General features: G+C 44.5%; 1 protein-coding gene across 1 annotated transcript in view; it reads left to right on the top strand.

The window, feature by feature from the left end:
• Positions 1–384: 384 nt before the first annotated feature.
• LOC124594310 (odorant receptor Or2-like) overlaps positions 385–26,005 on the top strand; it is a 132,670-nt gene continuing 107,049 nt past the window's right edge. Inside the window, exons 1-2 of the mRNA XM_047132673.1 lie at positions 385–645; positions 23,284–23,553. Coding sequence (XP_046988629.1) covers positions 385–645; positions 23,284–23,553 — 531 coding nt within the window. The remainder of the gene's footprint in view (positions 646–23,283; positions 23,554–26,005) is intronic.

Below are 26,005 nucleotides of genomic sequence, written 5' to 3'. Positions count from 1 at the left end.
TGCCAATATGGCGCCTCACAACTCTGTACTGAAGGGAGACGGCGTGCGTGTGACGTAGGTGGCGTTGTGCCATCTCATTGGTCAACCCTCAGGCGCATGCTCAGAATATCTGACATGTCAGATATTGCTCTGCACGTTCGGAAAGACTCCCGAACGTGCTATTCCACGCTATGACGTCAGGAACTCGGCACGTTCAACGCTCAACGTTCGGATGCACGGTCCGTGTGCCGACGGCTTAACGTTCGACAGCACGGTCCGTGTGCTGACGGCTTTAGCGTCAGCGCTAGTTGCCACGCGTACAATCTGTCGCGATATCTCCTCGAGCAGGGTTAATACCGTGGGTCGTTCAGCGTGAACTGAGTCCTGTGTCGACAAGTGTTGCAGATGTGCGGCGAGGAGAGAGGGTGTGCGCCGCTGGCGCTGGGGCGGGAGGAGTTCCTGCGGCTGAACGTGTGGCTGGTGCGGCTGCTGGGGCTCTGGTGGGAGGGGCGGCCGCCGTGGGCGCGCGCCGCGCTGCTGCTGCTCTGCCTGGCCGCGCTCGTCTCGCTGCAGGCCGCCGAGATGGCCAGCATCGGCCTGGGGGACATCGGCGCCCTCACCGAGGTCGGCACCCTCACGCTCGCCTCCGTCAACGTCGGCTTCCAGGTCGGCACTCTTACCTTTCAGTCCAAAAGACTGTCCAGGCACAGCTGTATCAGCTACAGAAACAAGGAGAGGTAGTGGCACTCTGCTGAGCACCTAGTCTTGTGGCAATATGTCTTACAGCTTGCGCAAAATGAGGTGGCCCTTATGCAGAAATGCATTTCCATCCCAAACGCCGGGCGATTGCTTCACTTGTCTGTCGCCTACCGAGCTGCACATCTACATCTACACCTACATCCATACTCCGCAAGCCACCAGACGGTGTGTCGCGGAGGGTACTTTGAGTACCTCTATCGGTTCTCCGTTCTATTCCAGTCTCGTATTGTTCGTGGAAAGAAAGATTGTCGGTATGCCTCTGTGTGGGCTCTAATCTCTCTGATTTTATCCTAATGGTCTCTTCGCGAGATATACGTAGGAGGCAGCAATATACTGCTTGACTCCTCGGTGAAGGTATGTTCTCGAAACTTTAACAAAAGCCCGTACCGAGCTACTGAGCGTCTCTCCTGCAGAGTCTTCCACTGGAGTTTATCTATCATCTCCGTAACGCTTTCGCGATTACTAAATGATCCTGTAACGAAGCGCGCTGCTCTCCGTTGGATCTTCTCTATCTCTTCTATCAACCCTGTCTGGTGCGGATCCCACACTGCTGAGCAGTATTCAAGCAGTGGGCGAACAAGCTTACTGTAACCTACTTCCTTTGTTTTCGTATTGCATTTCCTTAGGATTCTTCCAATGAATCTCAGTCTGGCATCTGCTTTACCGACGATCAACTTTATATGATCATTCCATTTTAAATCACTCCTAATGCGTACTCCCAGATAATTTATGGAATTAACTGCTTCCAGTTGCTGACCCGCTATATTGTAGCTAAATGATAAAGGATCTTTCCTTCTATGCATTCGTAGCACATTACACTTGTCTACATTGAGATTCAATTGCCATTCCCTGCACCATGCGTCAATTCGCTGTAGGTCGTCCTACATTTCAAAACAATTTTCCATTGTTACAACCTCTCGATATACCACAGCATCATCCGCAAAAAGCCTCAGTGAACATCCGATGTCATCCACAAGGTCATTTATGTATATTGTGAATAGAAACGGTCCTACGACACTCCCCTGCGGCACACCTTGTAATGGATCTGGGAGATGTGTTATTTTCTACTGGATTTGTCGATACCAAATTGTAAATGTTTTCTTATATTTTTGTCAGAATATTTTTTTAATTGTAATTTGCCTTTTTATGCTAATTTACTTATATTTTTGAGAGTGACAGCATATTGATTAACATTATTAGATGTGAAGAAGAATATCAAAGAGACTGATTACAAGTGGAAGCTTGTGTGTTGTGTAAAATGTCTTTGACGCTGGAGTCGTCTTTGACTGTAGTCAGTCGGCAGTGAACTCTTGGTGTGTGTTGACGGTAGAACAATGTGCAGGTCGCCGTTATAAATATTTGCTAGTGAAGAATTATGTTACTACTTTTTTATATAAACTTTAAGAAGAAACCACATTCGAAGAAATGGTATTTGAAGCACCAAAAATGAGGCAAACGCATTGAACCAGGTCATTTCTGCAGCCGACGAAACTGCATTGTGGAATCATACTTCTACTAGACGACTGAAGCCAAGACAAATATCATCTTGTAAACATTTCACGGAAAAGGTACTGTCACGAAATATGCCAAATTTAAGTAAATAAAAATAGATACCATATTTCAACCTGAAATCACTCTTACTTCGGAAGACTTCTCTCCATTGGGAATGACATGCTGCGTTCTGTTATCTAGGAACTCTTCAATCCAATCACACAATTGGTCTGATAGTCCATATGCTCTTACTTTGTTCATTAAACGACTATGGGGAACTGTATCGAACGCCTTGCGGAAGTCAAGAAACACGGCATCTACCTGGGAACCCGTGTCTATGGCCCTCTGAGTCTCGTGGACGAATAGCGCGAGCTGGGTTTCACACGATCGTCTTTTTCGAAACGCATGCTGATCCCTACAGAGTAGATTTCTAGTCTCCAGAAAAGTCATTACACTCGAACATAATACGTGTTCCAAAATTCTACATCTGATCGACGTTAGAGATATAGGTCTATAGTTCTGCACATCTGTTCGACGTCCCTTCTGGAAAACGGGGATGACCTGTGCCCTTTTCCATTCCTTTGGAACGCTACGCTCTTCTAGAGACCTATGGTACACCGCTGCAAGAAGGGGGGCAAGTTCCTTCGCGTACTCTGTGTAAAATTGAACTGGCATCCCATCAGGTCCAGCGGCCTTTCCTCTTTTGAGCGATTTTAATTGTTTCTCTATCCCTCTGTCGTCTATTTCGATATCTACCATTTTGTCTTCTGTGCGACAATCTAGAGAAGGAACTACAGTGCAGTCTTCCTCTGTGAAACAGAGCACTCTCGTTGAAAGGGTACAGTACTGCCCGAAATAGAAAAGATGTACAACAACATACTTTATTGTTCTTGTCAGAACAACGTTTTTGTAGAATAACACCATTTTATTTAATACACCGAAACCGGATACCAATGTAGAAAGAAGGGCAATTGTATGTTCAATTATTCAGATGTGCACTTCCTTAAATTAGATCCCTGAATCGAGTTTGCTAATGTTTGCGAATTGAATGAATGGCTGGTCGTCTGCTGACCACAGATAGTGAAGGTAGATTATATAATCTCTTTGAAACAGTTCTCTGGTCACCAGAGGGCCTGCAATGTGGCTGACCAATACGGTGGCAAGGTCTTCCCCCACTTCTACAGGAAGCGCGGGATGACCGGATGAACGGCCATGTTTCAGCACTCTGTCGCTGGTTCCTGAGGTCTGAAGACGTGCTCTTTGTGTACTCCAGAAAAACAAAGTTAAATGAAAATGGTATGCATGTAGAATATTTAGGAGTAGATGAACTAATAATTTCTCTTTTCAGAAACTTTTGGTGGGAGGCTGATATAAATTGTTCTGAAAAAGATAGGCAGCTAAAAATTCATGGGAAACGTAGGATTCTTCGGAAGTCACAAAGAAACCACGTGTTGTAATCATAAGACGAGATACTAGCGTGTGGTAGTATTAATATGAAATACTTACGTGTGTAAATCTAAGCCGGCCGGAGTGGCCGAGCGGTTGCAGGCGCTACAGTCTGGAACTGTGCGACTGCTACGGTCGCTGGTTCGAATCCTGCCTCGGGCATGGATCTGTGTGATGTCCTTAGGTTAGTTAGGTTTAAGTAGTTCTAAGTTCTAGGGAACTGATGACCTCAGAAGTTAACTCCCATAGTGCTCAGAGCCATTTGAACCATTTTGTAAATCTAAGTGGAAAATAATTAAGATTTCCGTGTGCAGAACTTGAATTAGAGACAAGCACTTCCACATGGTGAGTACAGTGTGAGTCTCAATCCGACTATAAGACAATAAAAAGAATTAGAAGTGCTTGTCCTATCATTCAGTTGAGGATCCGTGTGTGAAATAAATAAGATACCAAAACTTCCATCATGAGGTACATTCGTGTGACGCCAGCATGATATTCAAATATTCTGAGAGTGAATTAATGTGAGTCACCATCTACCCGGCAACTCCATGAGGGTTGCATTGCACAGGGAGATGTGCATAAATCCTCCAGAGTTTCTGGTAGGAAAATTATTACGTCGGTCAGTGACGTGTGAATCTGCGGTGACTATTGTTTGATGTGGGAAAGCAGAACGAGTCGAAAACAAAAACATTTTGTTTTTAGAGATGTGTTTTTTACTGTCAGTGTGATTTATTATGTGTATTTAATGTGTGTGATTTGCATGAAACAGTAGCGAATTTAGTGGATCAAGCATGATTTTTCCCAGTACAGCACGAAAGTCAGTAAATTCGTTATGTTGCTAATGAATGAGATTACGAGAGTGTGGAAGAGAATGAAGTAGCAAAAGATTCCTTAACAATCCAGAAAGTGCACAGTAGCAATAGACAGAAACATTACGAGACCATAGAGTAGTAAAATGCTTATGTTATATCATGCCCATTGGGTGGAGAATCACTCGTTTTACTATTGTGTTTAAGTGTAATGCAAAAAATTTTACAACATTAGCATGAAAGAATTTATTGTAATAAAAGAGGATATATATGAGCCAAGTAGTGGTCTTGATTATTGAGTTGTGGGTAGCCATTTTATTGAGGTATTTTAACATAACCTCCATTTTCTTGCTGGGTTGTCCATGCTTTGGATAAAATATATACGACAGGAAGGAAATGTGGCCTTGCCAGGGTGGAGTGAGTCCATCAGAAATGTGCAATAGCTCTTAGTCAAATGCGTTATCCATTCCGTTGCAGTAAAAAGTAAGGACGAGAATAAATTATAGCTTAACTGAAGGGCACTAGGGCTCATATTTCAGGCATTGTTGCACTGGGTATGATAATCATGAAAATATTTCTGATGTGCAAATAATAATTGCACTCGCTTGGCAAGCCACTAATCTAGTAGGCCTGACTATTAGATGCCACAGAATTGGGTAGGAACCTCCCATCGTTAATGTCTCTATTCAAAACTGCCTGATTTAAAAAAAATAATAATAAATAAAAAAATAAAACCTGGAGCACCCAGAGAGGGCAGAGCAAACGAAATGGAACTTCACAGGCTGAGATGTTATTTCAGTGATTATAAAGTCGAATCAAATTTACAAAGAACCTGGCAGTGTGGGCCCATTTATCATTATGACGTTGAACCCCATTTGGCCTGTATGCATGCGCTGATTCATTTCGGAAGAGTGTTATAAAGCTGTCCCACAGCTGCTGTAACTGATATCCTGTATGCCGTCTCTAGGACGATGTCTGAGCTGGTGCCACATGTGTTCTCTCAATGACAGGTGTGGGGATCTTGCTGGCCACTGGGGTATCACAACATCACGCAGACGATTCACAGAGACTTGTGCCATGTGTGAACGAGCACTGATCTGTTGAAAATGGCAACACAATGAGAGTTAACGCATGACGATGCAGGACATCTGTGACTAACCGCTCTGCTGTCATCAGTCACTATCAGCCGTGACCTGAAGTCATAGCAGTGGCTCCGCACACCATGATGCCCGGAGTAACGCTGCCGTGCCTCTCAAAAACATGGGACCTCTCTGCAGGTCACCACCGTACTCGCTGAAGGTTGTCATCTGGGCTGGTGCGGCACTGCGATTAGTCGCTGGATACAGAGCGATGCTTCTTGGTCACGGTACCACCTCCAATGCGGCCATTTCTGTTGTGGAGCTGACGGAAGCTTATGCATGGGGAGGAAATTTCCTAATCCAGCCGCTCCTAGTCTCCAGCAAATGGTGCGAAATGGCACAGTATATTGCAAGGAGTCCTTTATCTGTTCTCTCATAACAGGCATAAATGTGAAGCTGTTACGATATGTTGGGTTCACAATACAGCGATCCTCCTTTGTGTTAGTCAGATTTGGTCGGCCAGAACCTTGACGAAGAGTCTGCCTGTCATTACGTTTCCATGCAGTCCAGTATCGGGCCACTGTCAAATCCGAATGCTCCACAAACCTGAATATTGCACGATTCGACGAGCTGGCCAAAGAGAGACCCACAACGAGGCCCATTGAAACAGTGTCAGATGATGATAACGGTGTCTCACAAAAGCGACGGGAACATCCATATCCCTCACAGTGATCACTCAACATCCGACTTTGTTCAAGCCTCTTACATACCCAACCAGGCCTGGCAGTAACACTAAATACTAACAACGCCAAAGCACTCTGGTGGCCCTTCTACCTGTTGCAGAGAATTGCGACTCCAATCATTTAATATTTTCTTCATCTGGCTATCAGCAATAGTGACATGTTTTGAAAAATAAGTGACACAGATCTCTCTTGTATTCATTATTTTACCATTACTACCGGTTGCGGCCATAAACCATCCTCTTGGTATGGAAGAATAAACAATACCACTCACATGTTACACAAATTGAGGCGTAGAAACACATTTACTGGTTAGTTAGTTGCGGTCTTCAGACCTGAGACTGGTTTGATGCAGCTGTCCATGCTACTCTATCCTGTGCAAGCTTCTTCATCTCCCAGTACCTACTGCAGCCTACATCCTTCTGAATCTGCTTAGTGTATTCATCTCTTGGTCTCCCTCTACAATTTTTACCCTCCACGTTGCCCTCCAATACTAAATTGGTGATCCCTTGATGCCTCAGAACATGTCCTACCAACCTATCCCTTCTTCTAGTCAACTTGTGCCACAAATTTCTCTTCTCTCCAATTCTGTTCAATACCCCCTCGTTAGTTATGTGATCTACTCATCTAATCTTCAGCATTCTTCTGTAGCACCACATTCTCTTTTTGTCCAAACTATTTATCGTCCATGTTTCACTTCCATACATGGCTACACTCCATACAAATACTTTCAGAAACGACTTCCTGACACTTGAATCTATACTCGATGTATGCCATTGCCAGTCTACATTTTATATCTTCTCTATTTCGACCATCATCAGTTATTTTGTTCCCCAAATAGCGAAACTCCTTTACTACTTTAAGTGTCTCATTTCCTAATCTAAGTCCCTCAGCTTCGCCCGACTTAATTCGACTACATTGCATTATCCTCGTTTTGCTTTTGTTGATGTTCATCTTATGTCCTCCTTTCAAGACACTATCCATTCCGTTCAACTGCTCTTCCAAGTCCTTTGCTGTCTCTCACAAAATTACTATGCCATCGGCGAATCTCAAAGTTTTTGTTTCTTCTCCATGGATTTTAATACCTACTCCAAATTTTTCTTTTGTTTCCTTCACTGCTTGCTCAATATACAGGTTGAATAAGATCGGGGAGAGGCTATAGCGCTGTCTCACTCCTTTCCCAACCACTGCTTCCCTTTCATGTCCCTCGACTCTTATAACTGCCATCTGGTTTGTATACAAATTATAAATAGCCTTTCGCTCCCTGTACTTTACCCCTGTCACCTTCAGAATTTCAAAGAGAGTATTCCAGTCAACATTGTCAAAAGCTTTCTCTAAGTCTACAAATGCTAGAAACGTAGGTTTGCCTTTCCTTAATCTGCTGGTATATTCATTGCAATTGCGCACATCTAGCAAATCGAAAATTCGGAAATATGAAGCCAAGGCCCATTAATAGCAACAGAGTATTTCTTTCATACCATGATGGCGGTTTATGAGCGAAACAAGTAGTAATGATAAAGGAATAGGTCATGTATTTTTCAAAATGTAAAATCACTTATATACCAGCCGATGGTGTCTATGAGTGTACAAAGTTACACTGACATACAATCATATCTTCCAGCCGGCCGCAGTGGCCGAGCGTTTCTAGGCGCTACAGTCTGGAACCGTGTGACTGCTACGGTCGCAGGTTCGAATCCTGCCTCGGGCACTGATGTGTGTGATGTCCTTAGGTTAGTTAGGTTTAAGTAGTTCTAAGTTCTAGGGGACTGATGACCTCAGATGCCAAGTCCCATAGAGCTCAGAGCCATTTGAACCATTTTTGAAAACAACGTTCGGTGAAATTAAAATCTAGGGTGGTAATATTATGAATGCAACGGTAATTCCATTGTTAAATGCAGAGGAGAGAGCGGATAGGTGGAAATAGTGCATTGAAGGCCTCTAAGAGGGGAAAATTTGATGTGATAGAAGAAGAAACAAGAGTCGATATAGAAGAGATAGGGCATCCAGTATTAGAATGAGAATTTAAAATAGCTTTGGAAGACTTAGGATCATACAAGGCAGAAGGGGTGGAAAAAAAACCCACAGCAGGAAGTCTACTGGTGTGAAGTCAGGGAAACATGGAGGCTATCGAAGTGGAGCATCTCGTTCAGTCAACCTGTCCGGAAACTTTTCATATAGAAATTGACGGAAATGTAGGGTTCAAATGGTTCAAATGGCTCTGAGCACTGTGCGACTTAACTTCTGAGGTCATCAGTCGACTAGAACTTAGAACTAATTAAACCTAACTAACCTAAGGACACCACACACATCCATGCCCGAGGCAGGATTCGAACCTGCGACCGTTGCGGTCGCTCGGTTCCAGACTGTAGCGCCCAGAACCGCACGGCCACTCCGGCCGGCGGAAATTTAGGGAAAAATGGGGGGGTGCTACATCCTGCTGGAACATGTCATCAGCCTGCAGGTGTTCCAGTTGTGGGACGCCAAATTCTTGCAACATGTACAGGTAAACGCTGCCATTGACGACAGACTCGGTGATAAAGAATGGACCAATGGTGCATCTGTACATCATTGACCTTAGGAGTGTCTCTTTCCATTTTCGTGTTACAGGAGGACGCTGTGAACCCATATATGAACATTTTGACGATTCAGTTTGTCGGATACATGAAACATTGGGTTATCGGAGAAACAAATCTTTTCCAAAAAGTCATTGTTTGCGTCGGTCTTGTCTAGCATATCCACTGCAAACTGCTCGCGCCGAGGTTTCTCCGTAGGATTTAATGCCTGAAGCACCTGCACCTTGTAGGGATGTAGCAGTAACCTCCTATTCAAGACATGTGCACTGTTGAGCCTCTGATTTGCAAGTCTCTGGCCGCCGTAGGCACCGATTTTGTCGAACTCCTTGCAAACGCATACCGTATCATGTCCACGTTGGCGTCTGGAACTTATGGGCGACCCGCCCCGCTTTATGCAGAACACTACCTGTTTCCATAAATAACATGCCTAGTGCGAATAGTCAGTCGGGACGGTGATTGCCTGGTTGGAAGTTTCGTTGCACTTGGGCATCGGACTTCTTCTGTATGAACCAGGCCATAAACGGAGTTTCCTTCTATGGCGTCCACGTTTTTTCAGGTTCGCAAATGCAGTTTACTGAGAAATTTGTGTCACCAGAGGATGGTTAAAAAACTGTATGAGTTATCTCTCACGTGCTGTAAACCATTTGTTAATATCTAGTATAGTTTCAACGATATTAAAGTCTTAATTTGTAAAGACAATTTATGGACACCCTATACTACGGCCTTCGACCATACTGCACACGCTTGCACTCTTGTTTAACTCAGGCTTAACAAATAGGAATGAGGTACTGACAAACCTGATAATCAGAATTTACTTTAAAGAATAATTCACATTTTTATTCAAATCACAAGGTAATCAACTGGGTGATTCAAAAAGAAAGCACAGATTTCAGTTATCCATTACAGACAAACTATAAAAGAAACACACTCCACACATCACTGGATAGAGGAGGATTGCAAATTTTGACAAAACTGCGCTGTTTTTTGTTTGTAGCAATCTGGCGACCATACCGCAAGAGAAATCAATCCGTCGTTCGAGTGCATCGTGTATTCCGCCGTCGATTCAAGAAGAAGCCGCCTCTGCACAAGCTGATTTACGACTGGCATAAAAAATTGTTGGAAGCTGGTTGCGTGTGAAAAGGGAAGAGCACTAGTCGGCCAAGCATGTCCGATGGAAATGTCGAACGTATCCGAGATGCGTTCACACTGTTCCCTCGAAAGCCCAGAAGACGGGCACGCCGGGAACATCAACTTCCTCAAACAACGGTGCGGCGTGTTCTGAAACGACGCCTGCGTATGAAGCCTTACAAGTTGCTGTTACTGCAGCAATTGTGTCCAGGCGACCATTACACAAGTAACGAATTTTGTGTTTCAGTTCTCCAGGATAAGGCAGAGGACACTTTTTCCGTATGACTCTTCTTTTCGGACGAATAGACGTTTCATCCATTGGGTAAAGTTAACCGTCATAATGTGAGAATTAAGGAGTCACAAAGTCCTGGCGTCTTTGTCTCAAAGAGAACCATCGAAATTGAATACGTTTAGTGCCGTTTCTATTCATAAAGTTTATTGACCTTCCTTTTTTGCGTGGTTGACTGTGACAGGAATGTCATATCTGGACAGGCTGCAAAATTGGCTGTTTTCTCAACCTCACAAAGAGTCCAATGATTTTATTTTTATGCATGACAGCGCCCGCCTCACTTTCACCCTGAGGTGGGGCGTTATCTTAACAACACCGCCCACATTGTTGGATAAGAAAAGGTGGACAAGATCTTGTTCATTGCTTTTAGCCTCCCAAATCACCAGACTACAAGCCTTGCGAGAATTAAAAGACAGACGCTTTGTCCCATCTATGGCAGCTACTCCACAGAACCTGGTAAGTCGAATTGTAGAAACTTTCGATTCAATAAACAGGGACCTGTTGATTCCTGTGTGGAATGGAATGGGCTACTGTTCCCATGTTTCTCGAGCAATGCGTGATGCTTATGCTGAGTATAGGATACAGAGTCTGTGCGAACAGAAAACTTTGAACACTCCTCTATTCAGTAACGTGGGCAATGTGTTTCTATCTTTTGTAGTTTGTCTGTAGTAAACCATTGAAATATTTCTTTCTTTTTGAATCGCCCTGTATATGACCGCTGCTGGTTGGTGGGAGCCGGCTTAGTGCGTGTCGAGATGGGATCGGCTCCCAACTAGAGTGTCCTGCGATCTTTTGACAGACTTGGAAATAGATGTGACGTTGTGGGAAACTGCAGACAAACAAACGCTGAACAAAAACCGTTCTTTATTTATCCATTAAACTTGAACAGTCATTCGTGTGCGCTCTCGTCTCTGTCGTGGTTTGGAATCGACCCGTCGCGGCGGGCGAAGAAGGTTGGTTGGTTGGTTGGTTGGTTGGTTGGTCTGGAGGAGGGGCCCAAACAGCGAGGCGATCGGTCCCATCGGATTAGGGAAGGCTGGGGAAGGTAGTCAGCCGTGCGCTTTCAAAGGAACCATTCCAGCATTTGCGTGAAGCGATTTAGCGAAATCACGGAATACCTAAATTAGGATGACCGGGCGCGGGTTTGAAATGCCGCCCTCCCGAATGCTAGTCCAGTGAGCTAACCACTGCGCCACCTTCCTCGGTGGCGAAGAAGACGAAACAGACAGCCTGTGAGATACACGTGCTCCTTGGAAAGTGACGTGCTGGCTTGGAGTAGCTGGCAGGTTGGGCGCCGAGTCAGCGGTGGCATTCATTGGTCTTGGCACTGATGTGGGCATTGAGTAGCAAGTAGTATTTTCTAACTTTCAGCAGCTCGCATCGCCGCTCAGAGTCTAACACTGGACCAGTGGCTGGAAAGGATTGGTGGGCGGTGGCGGATTTCGACGTCATGGAGCTGGCTGGAAGACCATTCTGCACCAGCCATGAGATGGCTGCAGTATCCCAGTAGCGAAGTCTCATGGAAGAGGCAGACTGCAGAGCTGCCAAGTGCCGTGACGGTTAGGTAGTATTGATGGTACAGAGCCTGATAGTGGTGTTGGCAGCTGTGACGTAGCTACGGTATGGCTACAAGGCTGCGACTGACAGGCGTTGGGTGCAGCATCATTGCCCAGCTGATCGATATCTATGACGGGAGGGACCCTGAATTTTTAATGCAGCTATTCTGCGCTCACTGCGTGGAAGTGGATGCATTTATATGTCATACAGGAGTGTCTGGAATACGACCGAGCGAGGTGGCGCAGTGGTTAGCACACTGAACTCACATTCCGGAGGACGACAGTTCAAATCCACGTCTATCCATCCTGATTTAGGTTTTCCGTGATTTCTGTAAATCGCTTCAGGCAAATGCGGGGATGGTTCCTTTCAAAGGGCACGGCCGAATTCTTTCTCCATCCTTCCCTAATTTGATGGGGCCTATGACCTCGCTGTTTGGCTCCTCCCCCAAATCAACTAACCAACCATCTGGAACACGGTCAGTGACCAAAATCTGTCTGTTGTCATGCAGTACTGGATTGAACTGCAGAATCTTTTTGAATGTTGATGAATGCCCAGGCGCCGGCCGAAGTGGTCGTGCGGTTCTAGGCGCTGCAGTCTGGAACCGCGAGACCGCTACGGTCGCAGGTTCGAATCCTGCCTCGGGCGTGGATGTGTGTGATGTCCTTAGGTTAGTTAGGTTTAAGTAGTTCTAAGTTCTAGCGGACTAATGACCTCAGAAGTTGAGTCCCATAGTGCTCAGAGCCATTTGAACCATTTAAACCAATGCCCAGGCCATTGACGTCTGAAAGTCTGACGACTTGGAAGCAACTCGTTGTTGCTGAAGATGCCGAACAAGCGGAGTGTTGCCTGGTAACAGTCTATGCTCGGGCCCCCGTGCCCTGTGAAAGGTACTGAGCACTGCTGTGACCAATCCTGTTCCACTTTCTTCGCCCTAAGGAAAATCCAGCCCTTCTGATTCCTGTAATATACACACTGATACATTGACAGATATTTACGTGTTGTGTCCTCCAGTTCAATCACGGTGACACTTCGTCCTTTATATTATTTACGTTATATCATAAACACTGAGTTTCTATGTCCCTATTTGTACTTACTTCACTTCAGCTCTCACTTTTAGACTTGTAAGCATCTACGTCATGCTACATCCTGCCATTTGCATGCTAAACTTCTCATTTCCCACATTCTCATATTTCTTACATAACATACTTATAATAACTCGAATACAGACTCATACCCCGCATTTAAGGAAGCAATAGTACACGGTCTCTGATGCTAACATCCTTACATCAATAAACGAACATAATACCTCGTACAGTAGTCCTCATGATAATCGACAAGAAGCGTTAATATCAAAACTCACAAGTACCTTGCAGTCTGAGAGAATACATGTAGGCCAGTGGCCCTTCGTCACTCTCTGATACATTGACATACTTCCTGGGTCACAACGGCTTTTCAGCTACTCTCCTGTGACCAATATTCACCTTTACCTCTCACTTCAAGAGACTGCTTCCTGGGTCACAGTTGCTTTTAAGCAACCCTTTTGTGCCCATAATACATCTTTGAAAAACTTCATAAAACTTAACCTAGTACCCAATTAGTTCTTCCATAATGTCAAAACTACACAGATGTTATTCTCTGATTCTCTGCCATCAAGTGCACTGTGTCCCAGCAGACATGGAGTGGTTTAACTGACGCTATCAGGGCCAATGACCTCGTCTCACATCCATGTGGTGCCTCAACCTTGGAGCCTCTGCTTTGGATCTGCGCCGCGTACTGTATAGTCAGGAGATCTAAACAGTCTGATTTCATTGCCACTGTTGGACCACTAGCTGCTTGGTCAGTGCTGAGCAACCACAAGTCAATCTACATTATTACTAAATAAGGTAAGTTCTAATTATTCACATGTACCAGGTAATTTAAGTATAACCTGAAAGTTTCTCTAACCTGTTACCTAGACTTTACTATTTACAATACTCATTGTACTTTGCAAAATTTCTATTTACAAGAAAAACCTACGGTTATTTTGGCCTATTCCTAAGTCGTCTCGGTACTCATGGTTTTTCATGGCTAAGGCAGGAGCACTTCCGGCGCTGACTTACGTAATGCTCTTCTCGGTGGCATGCCCGAAAATTACATTATGCGACATGGTGCATGGGACTATGTGATCTGGTAATAGCCCCCCAAATATAACTAAGTGAAAAACAGGGATGCAAAGGTATAGGATACAGGGATATAAAGATAACATAATATACGAATCCCACCAGTGAAAACCGAAAGTCTTCACTGTTACTCAAATATGTTGCAGTCCCAGTTGAATCACCACTAAAGTCTTCTGTCATCGGAATGAAGTGTAACTTCTTCTTCATTTCCAAACTGTGCCACCGCTGCCACCACTTTGTCATGGGCGGGACGTGCGATGACCGCTACTGGCTGGTGGGAGCCATCTTGGTGTGTGTGGTGGGAGCCATTTTGGTGTGTGTCACGATAGGCTCGTCTCATACCTGGGACGTCCTAGGTTCTTTTGATGTCTCTGAAAATACCTGTAACGTTGTGGGAAGCTGCAGACCAACAAGCACTGAACACAAACAGCTCTTTATTAATACATCAAGCCTTAACAGTCACTTGGGTGAACCCTCATATCTGGCATGCTCAGGCACCAGCTTGTAATATTTCCTCCTGTAGCACAGGGCGAGGAAAGCAAACCAAACGGCCTGTCGGATATAGACGTAGTTCGAGAGGTGGAAATGAATTGGCGTAGCTGGCTCTGAGTAGGCGATGGTAGCCACGCACTGATCTTGGCACTTGTGAGCATGGGGCAGCCAGCGGCGTTTCCAAACTTTCGGCAGCTTGCGGTGCTGCACAGATCTAACCCTGCACTAATGGCTGGAGAGCACTGGTGAGCGCAGGCGGATTCTGGCGGCGTGGAGCTGGGTGGCAGCCGATCGTGCGCTGCTCATGACAGCAGAGTGCAGAGCTGCCAAGTGGTGAGGAAGCAGTCGATGGTTCAGAGACCGGCAGTCGTGATGGCTGCTGTGACGTATTTAAGGTGTGGCTCTAAGGCTTCGACCAACAAAGTCTGGGTGCATCAGCATTGTTCAGTTCGTCGACCTCCATGACGGCCTAGACCCAGGGATTCAAATGCTGCGGCCCTCCACTGACTCGACAGAAGTGGCTGCGTTTCTGTGTGGAACAGAAATGTCTGGAACAGGGTCGGTGATTGAGGTCTGCCTGTTGTCATGTGGCAATGCGTGGAACTATAGAAGCTTCTTAAAGGTTGATCAGTTTCCAAGCCGTTGACATGAGGAAGTCTGATGGCACAGAAGCGGCTCATTGTTGCTGAAGTTGCTCAACACGCGCAGCGTTGCCCAGCGGCTGTTGGTGTTCGGGTCCCAGGCACTGAGCACTATTGTGGTCTATCCCATTAGAATATTACCAAACGGCTAAAACAGCGCATGATGCGTGGTCTTAGTTGGAGCTTCCTGGGACATAAATATTTGAATTTCAGTACTTGATACAAATATTACCGAATCTAAAAATTTAATTTGCTGTCGTCGTAATCTGCGTATTAACAGGTAGGGTGTTAAGGTAAACTATTTAAAAAATATAAGTCAAGCATTAAAGTTAGAAACTGTATATGAGTCTTGAGGCAGTGAACTCACGGCGCCCAAGTTACCCAGATTACATTCATACAGTATTTGAGAACGAGAGCTCTTAGTGAACTCCAACAAACTTAACTCTTCGAGCCTCAGTGGTTTTTTTTTTGAATCACTAGTGCCTCTAGCATGGACCACCAGTGCCATGAATCAAGGTTCAAAAATGGCTCTGAGCACTAAGGGACTTAACTGCTGCGGTCATCAGTCCCCTAGAACTGACAACTACTTAAACCTAACTAACCTAAGGACATCACACACATCCATGCCCGAGGCACGATTCGAACCTTCGACCGTAGCGGTCGCGCAGTTCCAGACTGTAGCGCCTAGAACCGCTCGGCCACTCCGGCCGGCAAGAATCAAGGCTTTTGTAGCATCGGTGGTCTGTGCTAAAGGCATGGATACTTCAAAACAAAATGAATAAAACTAAGATTTAAGAGAGAAACCACTGGGGCTCAAAGGGTTAACACGCAATTTAAAAACTTTTTCTCGGTTACATTCCATGCAAAATAACTTTGTGTTGTCACTGTGCCAGGACATATAACGTTAAAATAGAAACAAGAATTATCAACATAAAGGTGAATTGAATACCACAGGTTGAAGATGATATGTTCTGTGACTCCTCCGACTTCTGAATTGAATTACTCACCAGGGGACCACCTACAGCTTAACTGAACTCGCAACTATGGTGCAGTTCAGCATTTTTTACAATGAACATTTGTAGAGGTGAAAGAAATGGTAAGTCACGACTAAATATCTTAGGGACAACTGGGGATAGAATCTGAGACCTTTAGATCTGTAGTGTAGCATTCAGCTATCGAGAAACCACTAAAGCAAAAATACACAAGATGTGGTGAATTCCCTTAAGGGAAGTACGTACGTCCTATACCTACAGTATTAAATTTTCAATATTGATGACCCATTATCTCAGAACCTTTGAGAGATAGAGATCTGAAATTTTCAGGAAGTATGGTTTCGCTCCTTTTCTGATTCTGAACCATGATCAGAATATACAGACAAACAATTAGTTATGATTTACCAAAAATTACCTTCAATTTTTTTAAAAAAAGTCCCCCGGTTCTTTCTCTAAGTAAAAACCGTTACAAGTAGAGATGTTTTGGTGGTTCAGCAGGTGCAGTATACTAAAAGGTAACATAGTGTAAAATCAGACATATGTATCTGTAATAGTTCCTGAGATAATGGGTCAAATATTTTTAAAAATGTCATTTCCGGGAAATCAAGTTTAAACATTTTAGCTGATATTAACTCACATATAGAGCCATGCCAGTTCCTAGAAACAGCCAGGCCCATAATCAGAATTATCTGGATCGTGTACTTGATCATCCTACAAACCTAGAAGCTTCCGTCTTTTCCTGCCTCTTGCTTCTTGAGTCATTTCCTCTGTTACACGCTGCACTTTCATGATCTTGAGTCGATCCATTCGCTGGAAGGCTTGCAGTGTGTTGGCTCCTGGAGTGATAACAAGTTCCTCTAGTACACTAATTCTTCCCTTATTGCCATCATTAAAATTTGTCACAGCATCAAAACACCCAAGAATACATTTTCGTGCCTAAAAAGGCTTTTTCGGTATGCGGGTCCAAATGACATTATTGAAAGACTCATTCGGGGTTTGCATTCGACCATGGAGACATTTGGAAAGAAGATCAGAAAGAAAGACCTAACTCTATATATTGGCTTAATTACCTCCATCACTGCAGATGGTATGCTGTTTTTGTGCCTAAACTGTTCCTCTGTATCTGCTACCAGAGCTCTGCGGCAATTGCGCCGTGAATCAGCACCAGGTGGGCAAAGACCATGTACAGGTGTATCATCAGTGAGATGTCCACACTGCTCTTTTAATTCCTTGTAGGTCGTGTGTGTTATTCGTTATTGCCATTCCATAATATTGCTGGAGTTCATTAATGGTTTTGCTGTAACTCTTTCTTGACCATTTAAAGTCTTTCCATCTGATAACTTTTCTTTTCGTTTTGTCTGCTTCAATTTCCGAAGGGGTGTTCCCGTCCGTTTTTGAACGTGGCCCACACATTCAATCTTCAAAATATGCTTTTCATCATAAGGATGGCTTTCCACGACTGATTTGAAGGCTTTCGAATCACCATCCCCCAAGTACTCAGTGTAGCACACACCTCTTTCCTGTTGTGAGGTCTGAACATAGAAACAAGTGCAGCAGCCTCCTTACCCCCAGTAGTTCCCTCATAACTCTTGGCACAATTTTGCCCTTGTTTCATTGTCAACTGATTTACACTGGTGGCAGTATGTAGTAAACACTTCGACGTCTAAAAATTTTACCTGTGTCTCCACTAGTGACAGTTGCAACTGCATTTTTAGATGTGTGGCCTCTCTTCTGCCATGTACCATCAACTGCCACAGATAAGTCTGTCGTGTTATTTAATTCTACTGATTCTTTAGCAGCGGCTTTCATAGAAGAAACAGCAACAGTTTTGACACATTCAGTTATTACTTCTGTGTAATTACTTGATCTGATTGGTGGGTTTGACAAGTTCAGGGTCACACGTAATACTTGAACAGCAGTCAAATGCCGGCCGGAGTGGCCGAGCGGTTCTAGGCGCTACAGCCTGGAACCGCGCGACCGCTACGGTCGCAGGTTCGAATCCTGCCTCGGGCATGGATGTGTGTGGTGTCCTTAGGTTAGTTAGGTTTAAGTAGTTCTAAGTTCCAGGGGACTGATGACCACAGCAGTTAAGTCCCATAGTGCTCAGACCCATTTGAACCATTTTTTGCAGTCTAATCTTTACCTATGCACCTCACTGCATACAAGAATCTAACATTGCTTTCAAACATGTCATTCTTGCACTTTTGAGAAGTCCAAAATGACGTAGAGAGCCTGCAGACTTTGCACTGAACAAGTTTGTTAGCTAGTTCAGTCCTCGCAGATGTGTCCTCAAAGATGCTAATTTGCCCACCACAAACCTTACATGATATAGGATCTTGTAAAACTTGCCCTAACACACTCAAATCTAATAAAACATAACCTAAACTATTTACATGGTCTCCTTTGTCAATAAATAAATCCTCATTGTGTCCAAGTTTTCTCCTCGAAGCACTAGTAGGCCTGTCCTTTTCGTGTGTCTGCGAAACATCTATTTCAGGATCAGCACTAGATTGCGATCTAGTCGTACCCTGGTTCCCATAGAAACGTCGCTTCTTAAAAGAATTCTTTCTTTTCGTCATGCTGAAAAGAATATAAGAACCTGTAGTAGTACACCAAACCACTATGTTTACAGTTCAACACCTATAAAACACTACACCCACAAAGTAAATCCACAAGATGCATGTGCAATACTGTCATTTCTGTTTACACAATGCATCCAACCTCTTAACATGAATCAAGGAATAAATAGCTGAAAACCACAGCCTTGTAGAATGAATAGTTCCAGAGATAGCAAGTCAGTGCAGGAAGACTGGATTTTTTCCACTTGTAGTGTTAACTTTGAAATGATAAAAAGTACACTTACAATTGGAATTAATCGACAAATGACGCATGAAATTATTCAGGAGAGATCAAATATTATTACGAGATAATAATCAGAAAATGTCACTTTTTGACCAATTTCACCCGCCCAAAAATTAAATTTTTTTCTACTTTTCCGATTTCAACCGAATTTTAGAATTATGTCGATCTTGTAAAGCTGTAGCGACAATCTTTGAAGTCCAAAACTTCTTTGTCGTTTGAGTTTTCAATTTTTAATATGATTTTAATGGTATTTTTTAAACCGACTTTTGGTACTCAGACCTCAATGTTCACGTTCTATATTTTTTAGGTACCTTTACATTGTTCAATAGTCCTACGCATTAATTTTATGAAAAATTTTATTAATCTACTTTCCGTTTTTTTTCAAGTTTCAATCTTAAATTTTCTTTAATTTTCGGTATATAAAAATGATAATAAAACAGACAATATACATTTTCGATAATAGTAATGCATGGAAGTATGCAAATACCTCAAGACCACTTCCTGAAAAAATGTCATTGAGATTAGTTATTTTTAGGATAAAAAAATTAGCATTGAACATAGAAAAACAAAGTTATGCGAAACTCGATTTTAAAATTTTATTAAAAATGAATTCCAGTACAAGATAAATACCCGTTTTAATTCACTGTCACCACACGTTTTCTCTGTCTGCTCCTGTAAGGCTTCTTCCTGTATCTTCAAGACCAGGGTAACATTTTTCTTAAATTTTTCCTTCTTCCGGCAGCATGTTGTGAACTGATTGATCAGTCGTTTTTTCTCTCAAGATAAGCTGGGTAATAAAGGAGCGCTGAGACTTCCACTTTCTTCAGTCTTAAAGATCCCATACTGAACTGAGAAACAGCTCCTACGACACCCAAAAATATCTTTTTTCTTTTTCTTTTTTCTTTGGGACGCTTGGACTAATGACGCCGTGCAACCTTTCATTTACATTTGTTGTCTCGAGCACTCTAGCAGCTGTCAGCGTGCCACGGCCCTCCGCTCAGTCCATATTTAAAATATTTCTTGGATGTACTTGTAATTCGAATACACCAAATCGTTTTGTGATATTAGAGTAAACACTTGAAAGATGTGAAAGAGCTTAAAAAAAGTTTTAAAATTATTGGTTAGAGTCCCCTTAAGCAATTTACAGTGACTGTGAATCCATACATACGAGGATCATTTCAAAAATCCTGCACATTGCGCTGGCGTCATCAGGTTGAAATTCATGTCAGTCGTCAGCGAGACTTTAGGTGTGTCGTTCATATGTTTGCAGCTTGCGCGTGTCGTAACTCATTTTTAAAACGGAAGCTGAAACCTAGTCACGTCAGATTACACGTAGTGACAGTGACACCAGCATTCCTACATCACAATCGAATCCCTAAGTCAAAAAAACGAATCCCTAAGTCAAAAAAACCCAACGGAAATTTACAGGACTTTGAGAGAGGTGTGACGCAATAGTGTAGTGGATTGTATCTGTTCGTTTCCATGAAGGTCGGGTAAGCACAGAGGAGAACCCAAGAAGCGGAAGGTCAGCAACTACAACAAACTAAACCTCTCTGGTTACTGTTACTGACATTTCAAGAGATGTTCGACAGAGACAATGCAGGGACATTGCATATGAGATCATACTGTCTGTCACTTGACTGTAGAGAACCGTAACCGAAAAGTAAGAGATGAAAAAAGTTACTGCCAGATGGGTACCCCATGGTCTGTGAGAAGAGCAGAAAGCGGGTCGCAAGAGAATCGCAGAAGAATTGCTTCAGCGGTATAGAACAGAAGGAGAAAATTTTCTGAAAAGGAATACCTGGGTACGAGATTTTGAGCCAGAACTGATGTCTCAGTCATCGCAGAGGAAAAGTTCCGACTCTCCACGCAGGAAAACATTTCGAAACTGACGATGATATTTGCGTATGACACGAATGGAGTAACAGCTGCAAATAGAGTATCCTAAGAGACGTCTATAATTGGCGCGTACTACAAGCTGTTCCTGCAAAATGATTTGCGCCTTAAAATTCGTTAAAGAAGGCTTGAATTGTTTGCAACTGTTGTCATCATTTTGTACGATAATGCAAGAGTGCATACTGCCCATCCAGTTAGAGAAACGCTCGAGAAATATGGATAGGAAATACTTCCTTACCCACCATACAGTCCTGATATGAACCCACCAAACTTTGATGTGTTTCGCTAATTGAAGGGACAACTCCGTGGAAAGCGTTTTGATACAATTGAAGAAGCTTCCAGTGAGATGACCCCAATAATCGGACAGCTCAACAACGAAGGTGCCCTAGCAGGAATGCAGAAGTTGCTAAAACGTTGGGAAGCTTTCATAAGCACGAATGGAGATTGTATTGAAGGCGTATTTTGTAAACTAAATTGTTTTCTTCAGTTCTACAGTGTGCAGAACATGTGAAGAGACTCTCGTAAAAAAGACTAGAGGAGGCTTGTACAGCGTAGACTAACGTGGATAGTTGCATCGAACCAGCATTCGGACTGAAGGCCACATGACATGACGTCTACATCTACATCTACATACATACTCCGCAATCCACCATACGGTGCGTGGCGGAGGGTACCTCGTACCACAACTAGCAACTTCTCTCCCTGTTCCACTCCCAAACAGAACGAGGGAAAAATGACTGCCTATATGCCTCTGTACGAGCCCTAATCTCTCTTATCTTATGTTTGTGGTCTTTCCGCGAAATGTAAGTTGGCGGCAGTAACATTGTGCTGCAGTCAGCCTCAAATGCTGGTTCTCTAAATTTCCTCAGTAGCGATTCACGAAAAGAACGCCTCCTTTCTTCTAGAGACTCCCACCAGAGTTCCTGAAGCGTTTCCGTAACACTCGCGTGATGATCAAACCTACCAGTAACAAATCTAGCAGCCCGCCTCTGAATTGCTTCTATGTCCTCCCTCAATCCGACCTGATAGGGATCCCAAACGCTCGAGCAGTACTCAAGAATAGATCGCACCAGCGTTCTATAAGCGGTCTCCATTACAGATGAACCACATCTTCCCAAAATTCTACGAAAGAACCGAGGACGACCATCCGCCTCACCACAACTGCCATTACATGCTTGTCCCACTTCATATCGCTCTGCAGTGTTACGCCCAAATACTTAATCGACGTGACTGTGTCAAGCGCTACACTACTAATGGAGTATTCAAACATTACAGGATTCTTTTTCCTATTCATCTGCATTAATTTACGTTTATCTATATTTGGAGTTAGCTGCCGTTCTTTACACCAATCACAAATCCTGTCCACGTCATCTTGTATCGTCCTACAGTCACTCATCGACGACACCTTCCCGTACACCACAGCATCAGCAAACAGCCGCACATTGCGATCCACCCTATCCAAAAGACCATTTATGTAGATAGAAAACAACAGCGGACCTACCACACTTGCCTGGGGCACTCCAGATGATACCCTCTCCTCCGATGAACACTCACCATCGAGGACAACGTTCTGGGTTCTATTACTTACGAAGTCTTCGAGCCACTCACATACTTGGGAAACAATCCCATATGCTCGTACCTTAGTTAGGAGTCTGCAGTGGGGCACCGAGTCAAACGCTTTCCGGAAGTCAAGGAATGTGGCATCTGTCTGATACCCTTCATCCATGGTTCGCAAGATATCATGTGAAAAAAGGGCGAGTTGCGTTTCGCAAGAGCGATGCTTTCTAAAGCCGTGCTGATGCATGGACAGCAACTTCTCTGTCTCAAGGAAATTCATTATATTCGAACTGAGAATATGTTCGAGAATTCTGCAACAAACCGATGTTAAGGATATTGGTCTGTAATTTTGAGGATCCGTCCTTCTACCCTTCTCATATACAGGCGTCAGCTGCGCTTTTTTCCAGTCGCTCGGGACTTTACGTTGGGCCAGAGATTCGCGATAAATGCCAGCTAAGTAAGGAGCCAATGCAGTAGAGTACTCTCTGTAAAACCCAATTGGAATCCCATCAGGACCTGGCGATTTGTTTATTTTCAACCCATTCAGCTGCTTCACAACCCCAGGGATGTCTATCACCATGTCATCCATACGGGAATCTGTACGAGAATCAAACGGCGGTATGTTTGTACAATCCTCCTGCGTGAAAGATTACTCAAATGCTAAATTTACAATTTCAGCTTTCGTTTTGCTGTCTTCCGTTGCCAGGCCAGACTGATCGGTGAGTGACTGGATGGAAGCCTTCGACGTCTCTTGCTGTTTAATCCATTTCGTGCAGTGCTGCCATCTCGACAGTGGGTTGTACTGTGAGAGTGGAACAGGTGGACGCTGCGCAGGTGGTGTACCTGATGCGGAGCCAGCGGCGGGTGGCGCGCCTGGTTCAGCAGACGCGCGAAGCGTGCGCGCGCCTGGGGGACGGGCGCGCCGCGGCGGCCGAGCTGCGCCTGCGCAGACTGACGCTGGGCTGCGTCGCGTGCTGCAGCGGCGTCGGCTGCGTGTGGGCGGCGGGCCCGCTGCTCGCCGACGGCGACGCCCTGCCCTACCGCCTCTGGTCGCCCCTCGACGTCACCGCCGCGCCCGGTTACCACATCACCTACCTCCTCTCGGTCAGTATCTGCCGCACTGCACACGAGCATTCCTACTTGTCGCGCACAGAGACTCCGTAGTACCAATTCATTCTTGAGAGAAAAAAAACATCTCATCTGACAAAGCACTTCAAATCCTTAGTACAGCTACATTACTGTACCACCAACTGCGACATGGTCGCGTATACAAGCAGTGATCCAATACTGTCAAATGTTTTTTATTCCAGTCTATGATTACAATATCAATTCTTTAGACGATGACCGGTTTCAGTCCGTAATGACCATCCTCAGATCTTTTTTACACCGTGTCCTAAAGTGATAAGGCCATAATGGCATCGTCAAAAGCTTTATACGTTTTGACGATGCCATTATGGCCTTATTACTTTAGGACATGGTGTAAAAAAGATCTGAGGATGGTCATTACGGACTGAAACCGGTCATCGTCTGAAGAATTGATGTTGTGATCAAAGACTGGAATAAAAAACATTTGACATTACTGTACCGTAAAATTATGGAAGTGGCAGGTACGAGGGTAATCCCAAAACCAATGCCTCCTATTTTTTTTTATAAGTACAGAACTCAGTTTGTGTCGCAGTTGGTCACACTGTTATGAAGAGTGCTTCACGCGCAGTGTGTAAACATGCGCACGCCGCGCTGAGGCGCTCAGTCTTGGTTTGGGAGCCGTTGAGAATGGAGCTACCGTTGGATGTTACCGCCAAGTGCGAACTGCGCGCAGTTATTCGGTTTTTGAAGCAAACGGGCCGGCCGCGGTGGTCTAGCGGTTCTAGGCGCGCAATCCGGAACCGTGCGACTGCTACGGTCGCAGGTTCGAATCCTGCCTCGGGCATGGATGTGTGTGATGTCCTTAGGTTAGTTAGGTTTAAGTAGTTCTAAGTTCTAGGGGACTGATAACCACAGCAGTTGAGTCCCATAGTGCTCAGAGCCATTTGAACCATTTGAAGCAAACGGCACTGCGCCAATTGAAATCCATCGCCAATTGACGGAAGTGTTTGGTGAGTTGTGCATGGGTGTCAAAAATGGCCGGCTGGAGTGGCCGTGCGGTTCTAGGCGCTACAGTCTGGAACCGAGCGACCGCCTACGGTCGCAGGTTCGAATCCTGCCTCGGGCATGGATGTGTGTGATGTCCTTAGGTTAGTTAGGTGTAATTAGTTCTAAGTTCTAGGCGACTGATGACCTCAGACGTTAAGTCGCATAGTGCTCAAGCCATTTGTGAAAAATGTTCGTAACTGGTGTAGAGAATTTGCAGCTGGTCGGACCAAAATTCGCGACGAACAAAGGAGCGGGAGACAGTCAATCTCTGAGGAGACAGTGTTGAAGGTTGAGCAAAGCATGCGTGAAGATCGGCGGATCACCCTGGATGATCTCTGCACGTCGGTCCCTGAGGTTTCCCGAAGCACCGCTTACAGAATTTTAACCGAAGCATTGAACTACCGGAAGGTGTGTGCAAGATGGGTGCCACGCATGCTGACTGAAGACCACATGCGGCAACGAGTTGATGCTTCCCGCACATATCTTCACCGCCTTGCATCCGAACAGGATAACTTTTGGACTCAATTGTCACGGGTGACGAAACCTGGGCATATCGCTTTACACCTGAGACCAAGCAACAATCACGTCAGTGGTGGCATCCTTCTCCGCCAAAGCCGTGGAGCTGGCGGCGAGCTGGTATGACATGGGCATGCAAAAACTGCCAAAGCGTCTACAAAAATGCATTGACAAAAATCGTGATTATGTCGAAAAATAGCTAAATGTTCAAGCTGTAAACTGATGTAAACCACTGTCGAAATAAACATGTCTATGTACTTATAAAAAAACAGGAGACCTTACTTTTGGGATTACCCTCGTAGGTTCAGATGCAAGGTGATTCAGGTAAGCTTTTCACCTAAAAGACGCTGTTCACAAGAATTAGAGGAACACCTGTATGAATGTCAGGCATCTTAAATCTACACTCAGGAATCAAGGAAACTGGTACACCTACCTAACATCATGTAGGGCGCTCGCCAGCACGCAGAGATGTCGCAACACGACGTGGCATGGACTCGACTGCTGTCTGAAGTAGTGCTGGAGGGAACTGACGCCATGAATCTTACAGCGCTGTCCATAAATCTGCAAGAGCACGAGGGAGTTGATATCTCTCCTGAATAGCAGATTTGCAAGGCATCCTAGATACGCTCAAAATTGTTCATGTCTGGGGAATTTGGTGGCCAGCGGAAGTGTTTAAACTCAGAAGAGTGTTCCTGGAGCCATTCTGCAGCCATTCTGGACGTTTGGGGCGTCGCATTGTCCTCCTGGAATTGCCCAAGTCCGTCGGAATGCACAATGGAAATGAATGGATGCATGCGATCAGACAGGATGCTTACATACGTGTCACCTGTCAGAGTCGTATCTGGATGTATCAGCAGTCCCATATCACTCCAACTGCCCCACACCATTACAGAGCCTCCACATGCTT

This window comes from Schistocerca americana, chromosome 2, assembly GCF_021461395.2.
Source record: "Schistocerca americana isolate TAMUIC-IGC-003095 chromosome 2, iqSchAmer2.1, whole genome shotgun sequence".
Taxonomy (NCBI): domain Eukaryota; kingdom Metazoa; phylum Arthropoda; class Insecta; order Orthoptera; family Acrididae; genus Schistocerca; species Schistocerca americana.
Note: the sequence above shows the minus strand (reverse complement) of the source record. Positions and strands in the feature narration are given on the sequence as shown.